The sequence below is a fragment of the Trypanosoma theileri genome (genome assembly GCF_002087225.1).
Source record: "Trypanosoma theileri isolate Edinburgh chromosome Unknown TM35_Tth_50_V1, whole genome shotgun sequence".
Taxonomy (NCBI): domain Eukaryota; phylum Euglenozoa; class Kinetoplastea; order Trypanosomatida; family Trypanosomatidae; genus Trypanosoma; species Trypanosoma theileri.
Window position 1 is genome coordinate 97,039 of NW_021639892.1, and position 5,438 is coordinate 102,476.

A 5,438-nucleotide genomic window follows, 5' to 3' on the forward strand; every position below is an offset into this window, starting at 1 on the left:
GCACACAAGAATACAGGCCAGTGTAACCACAATCAGTAGTGGCACACGCACCCACACAGAACTGCTGATACTACTGCTGCTGCTGCTGTCTGCATCACCCTTCTTGTTGTTTGTGAGTTCAGGAGGAAGTGTTGTTGAGGTTGTTGTTGTGGTGGTGGTGGTTGTATTTGTATTATCAGCAGAACCTTCTTGATTACTTGTTGACTCACTCGCTGAAGATGTATTATCATTCTCAGTTGATGTAGGATTAGAACCACCGTCACTTGTTGTGGCTGAGCTGCTGGAAGAAGGTGTAGTTGGTGATGGTGCACCTTCACTTGCTTCATTGTTTGCATGTTGAGGGTTTTCTGAAGGAGCATCACTGTTCCCTGCAGTAGAAGGAGCAGCGGGAGTAGCAGCTTCAGAAGGAGAACTACGACCATCAGCAACACCACCAGTACCCACAACAGAACCAGTTTCTCTATTTTTACTGGGACCACTATCACTATGACCATCAGCAGCACGTATACTATTTTCATCGGGACGGTCTTGCTGAGTGTGACCACCATGTTCACTATGTCCCTTAATAGGCTGTTCAGGAGCAGTGGCTTTTGGTGTTGGTGGACAAATGTTACCAGAACCAGGAGGGCAATGCTCTTGAGTGTCACCCTCTTTCTTAGGGCAACTCTCCCTGTCAGAAGATGTCCCACAATCATCAGTAGAAGCATCTTCAGGTCCAGTAGTGTTATTCTTGCACTGTGGACCAGTCTCGCCTTGAGGACAAGGAGCACCAGATGATGGAGGTGGTTGTTTAAGAGGGCCACCAGCAGCAGGTTTGCAAGTTTCACCCTCACCAGAAGCGGTTCTCTCAGGACTGCAAGGAACATCAGAAGCATCTGGAAGAGATTCAGAGTCTGCCTCAGCTGTCACACAGAAAGAGACAACACTCAACAGCAAAGCGAGCAGACACAACACACGAGACATCATCACGACAGCAAGATTTAGTTTGTAGTTATAGTCCACTTGAATGCAGAAGAAAGAAGAAGAGGTAGAGATAATTAAATACAAACACTCAATACATTAGAAACACACACAGAGAGAAACAAAGGAGAGCACAACACACAACAATCACTCACACAAAACAACATAAGGAGCAATCGAAAAAATAATTAGTAACACCAAAAAAAGAATACTCCACCATCACTCAGAGTACAACGAAAGAGCACCCCACAATACCCAAATAAGAGAGAGAGCCAAATACAAACACAATACCCCATGGCCCTAGTTTATGTATTAACTTACTGCACACACACATCTGTGTGTACTAGCAAGGGATGTATACCGTCAGTGAGCAGAACAGCCCAGTTTTCTGCAAACACACAACGGGAAAGCAAGTAGTAGAATTATTAGAAAAAGAACACACGCACACACGTAAAAGTAAAAGAAAAGAAATTCGAACTAAAAGAGAAAGCTGGTAAACATATTATTAGTTTATTCACCCATGGGGGATATACGCAATTATGATTATGTTAGTTTAACCATTATTACTATTATTTGTCCTCAAGTGAGTCCCACCGTTCAGTACACGGTAACGGAGACCAACACAGCCACAATCAGGAGTGGTGCTGCAGTGCGCATCCACACAGGACTGATACTGCTGTCAACATTGGCCTTGTTTTTTACGGTGGAAGCGATGTTGCTGATCTCTGCGTTCGGTACAGGTGATGGAGTGGTGGCTGATGCATCAGTATTAGTGTTCTCGGTGCTAGCCGGAGTAGTGGAAGTGGTTTCTTGTGACTCTGATGGGGAAGTCGCATCAACAACAGCTTCAGGAGATTGCTGGGTAGCATTAGAGGTGCCAGGTGTAGAGTTATCAGCTGTGTTGCCTGATGTCTCTTGATCTACTGGTGATCCTGCAGTAGAACCCGGAGATTGGTTTTGTCCTGTAGTGGCACCATCTGTTGCTTCTGTTTCCTGTTTGTGTTCTTCATCTTCAGAGGCACTAGGAGGCTTTACTGCTTTGCCGTCTTCCATTCCATTTTGTGGTTTTTCTTCCAACACACGATCTTCGGATGGCGCCACGACATCAGGAGGATTTGGTATCGATGGTCCTGCTGCTTCTTCTTGACGACCTCCTTGTTGTTCCATGTTTGTGTCTCCTTGATGTTGTTCCTGATTCTGTGAGGTTAATCCACTATCATGATTAGCCACATTACTTGCCGTCTCAGGTAGTCCCCTCGCCGATCACTTTACGTTATCAACAGTAGTATTAGGGTGCTTACACATATGCTTAATGCTTGCGTTTATAAGAAAATCTTCCCATCCGAACATACCATCACTAGTAGTCAACTTCTTTGGCTGTTCCTCAGTCGTAACAGCACGAACAGCATCAGGCCGAGGAGAAGAAACAACAGCAGCAGCCTTCATGGTATACCCGCAGGCGCAGCACAGCACAACGGCCAACACACACATCACACGGTGCATCATCATCATCATGAGAGAGACAATAGTTTGGTCTGCGTAAAAACACTGACCTAGAAAGAAAGACAATCAAAAAAGCAAAAAAAAAGAAAATAATAACTGAAGTATCAAACATGTTAGGACACACAAACATCGATTACCACTATGGAAACTCACATCGTGAAAGTAAAACCTACCAGTTAAAGAATGCAATAACCTCAGTAAGAGTAAAAAAAAAAAAACGCCAACATTCACAAATATCTCAAAAAAGTTCAGCGACCCACGAAAGCAAAATCATCAAGCAAAGAAACAGATAATAACCATTAGCCCAATTTACCCAGTAAACACAGAAATATACACCAACTATGGGTGTAACTCTATATGTGTGTATATATACGCAATTATAAATATAAATTTATCTGTTATTAGTTCTCTTCTTCCCACTTCAAAAAAGCATTTCATCATTATCATCACAGTGCAAGCCCAGGTGCACACACACAGAGAGTCTCCAAGAACACACACACACAATGGAGTAGCAATAATAATTATTATTATAGGATAAACACACAGAGAGCAAAAACACACACAAAACACATTAATATTAAGAAACAAAAAAAAAGAAGAGATAATCCCGAGAGGTTAAAGATTAGTTAGACTGTAGTGTGGATGCATGCAAAAAAAAAGAAAAGAAAACAAAGGATGACCTGAGTCACACCACCACCACCACCACCAGTCAATCAGCACACAAGAATACAGGCCAATGTAACCACAATCAGTAGTGGTACACGCACCCATACAGAACTGCTGATACTGCTGCTGCTGTCTGCATCACCCTTCTTGTTGTTTGTGAGTTCAGGAGGAAGTCTTCTTGTTGTTGTTGTGGTGGTGGTGGTAGTAGTAGTGGTTGATTCCTCATTACTTGTTGTAGTATCATCCCCAGAATTTGTAGTTCCTGCAGATGATGGGTCATTCTCATTCGTTGTGGCACTAGAATTTTCACCGCCACCATCAGTGGTTGAACCGTTAGTAGAAGAAGGTTCTGCTTTTCCATTTGTATTTCCTGCAATTCCACCAGTTTGACTGTCACTTGCAGACGAAGGGACATCAACACTCTCCCCAGTAGTAGAAGCACCAGGAGAGGGACCAGGAGAAGTGGTAGAAACACTAGGAGCCACAGCAGCAGCTTCTCTCCTGGTGGCATCAGTACCTTCAGGTCGAGCTTCAGCTTCTCTGTCAGAAGGATCTTTAGATTCTTGTTGACCAAGACTCCGGCCACCCTCTTGTGCTCCAGGATTATGTTGATTACTTTCACCACCACCACCACCACCTCTTCCTCCTCCAGATACATTTGTAGTAGCACGACAGTTTTCATTAGAACGTTCACGAGCAGAGCATTCAACTTCACCAGCAGCAGCAGCAGAACCAGGGCCAGGTTCCATAGCGCCGGCAGGGCATTCAGCCCCACCATCATTAGTGCACTGAGAACCACCAGCAGGAGCACGACCACCAGCTTCTGTTGGTGGTGGTTGTTGAACAGTTGACAAACAAATTTTACCCTCACCAGAAGGTTGAGCACCTTCAGGGCAACTGCCCTCAGTAAGTTGGGCGACAGGAGTTCCTTGAAGAAGAATCTTTGTCTCACTCTCCGTATCAGGGACTTGGTCGGAAAGATCGGCGGCAGGCACTTCTTCAGCGAGGACGTGCACACACGCACAGGAGAGCAGGAGAGCGAGGATACACAGCACGTAGCGCATCATTACCATTACAATACTTCTTGTAGTAGTCTTACTTCAATTGCTTACACAGAAGAAAACACAATAATAAAAACATAAACAAATAGAATCAATGAAAAAAAAAAAGATGAAAACACACACCAAATTAAACAACACTCAATAATTACAGCAGAGGCACACACATATGAATGAAGGTGCAACCATAACTCAGATAGTACCCAAATAAAAAGAACAACCCACACAGTACCCAATAACAAACAGATAATCCTAACTAACCCCTCAAAAGAAAAAAAGAAATTAAAGAGTACAACCATTAAAAGGAGACAGCACAGAAATAAATCAAAATGCCTCTTCCTGTAGGACCAAGCACAATTACAAATATATACTTATGTACTCCTTATCATTTTTCGCCACACAAAACACTCCAATACACAACAATGCAGGAAAAAGCACACAGCGCCCAAGCAAAGAAAAGGTGAACAAAAAAACACAAATTAAGAACAGGACCAACCCACACAAAAATAACTCACAGCCAACTGAGTATGCTGGTGTGTTCACGCACTTCAGAATACAAAATGTATTAACTACTATTTTTCTCTTCTCTGCATAAAGCAGACTACCACAGCCGTGCAGAACAAAACACAAACAAGCACCCAGCAAAACAAACAAATCAAAAAAAAGACATTAAACATTAGCCCAATTTACACAGTGAACACAAAAATACACCAACTATGGATGTAAGTCTATATATGTGTATACGCAATTATAAATATAAATTCATCTGTTATTATCATTTCATTTTCCCACTGCAAAAAACAGTTCATCATCATTATCATAGTGCAAGCCCAGGTGCACACACACAGAGAAAGTCTCCAAGAACACACACTCAATGGAGTAGCAATAATTATTATTATAGGATAAACATAGAGAGAGTAAAAACACACAAAACACAATATCATTAAGAACCAAAAAAAGAAAAGAAAATCCAAACAGGTGAAAGATCAGTTAGACTGTAGGGATGTATGCAACAAGAAGAAAAAGAAAACAAAGGATGACCTGAGTCACACCATCACCATTACAATCAGCACACAAGAATACAAGCCAGTGTAACCACAATCAGTAGTGGTACACGTACCCACACAGAACTGCTCATACTGCTGCTGCCGTCTGCATCACCCTTCTTGTTGTTTGTGAGTTCAGGAGGAAGTGTTGTTGTTGTGGTGGAGTTCTCACTGTTTGAGTCATCCTCTGCAGGTTTTGTAACAG

The 5,438-nt window shown here is 42.6% G+C and overlaps 3 protein-coding genes across 3 annotated transcripts; all 3 read right to left on the bottom strand.

Moving 5' to 3' along the window:
• On the bottom strand, window positions 1-966 carry TM35_000501370 (uncharacterized protein; the record flags this gene model as incomplete). Its single annotated transcript, XM_029030584.1, has 1 exon — window positions 1-966. A coding segment is annotated over one exon (966 nt), but the record flags the coding sequence as incomplete, so codon positions are not given.
• Window positions 967-1,557: 591 nt separating this feature from the next.
• TM35_000501380 (uncharacterized protein) lies at window positions 1,558-2,127 on the bottom strand (the record flags this gene model as incomplete). The annotated part of the gene is made up of 1 exon (XM_029030585.1): window positions 1,558-2,127. One exon carries the CDS (start codon window positions 2,125-2,127, stop codon window positions 1,558-1,560), a length of 570 nt encoding a protein of 189 aa, XP_028878150.1.
• Window positions 2,128-3,176: 1,049 nt separating this feature from the next.
• Window positions 3,177-4,202, bottom strand: TM35_000501390 (uncharacterized protein; the record flags this gene model as incomplete). Its single annotated transcript, XM_029030586.1, has 1 exon — window positions 3,177-4,202. The coding sequence occupies one exon, from the start codon at window positions 4,200-4,202 to the stop codon at window positions 3,177-3,179; it is 1,026 nt and encodes a 341-aa protein (XP_028878151.1).
• Between the last annotated feature and the right edge of the window lie 1,236 nt (window positions 4,203-5,438).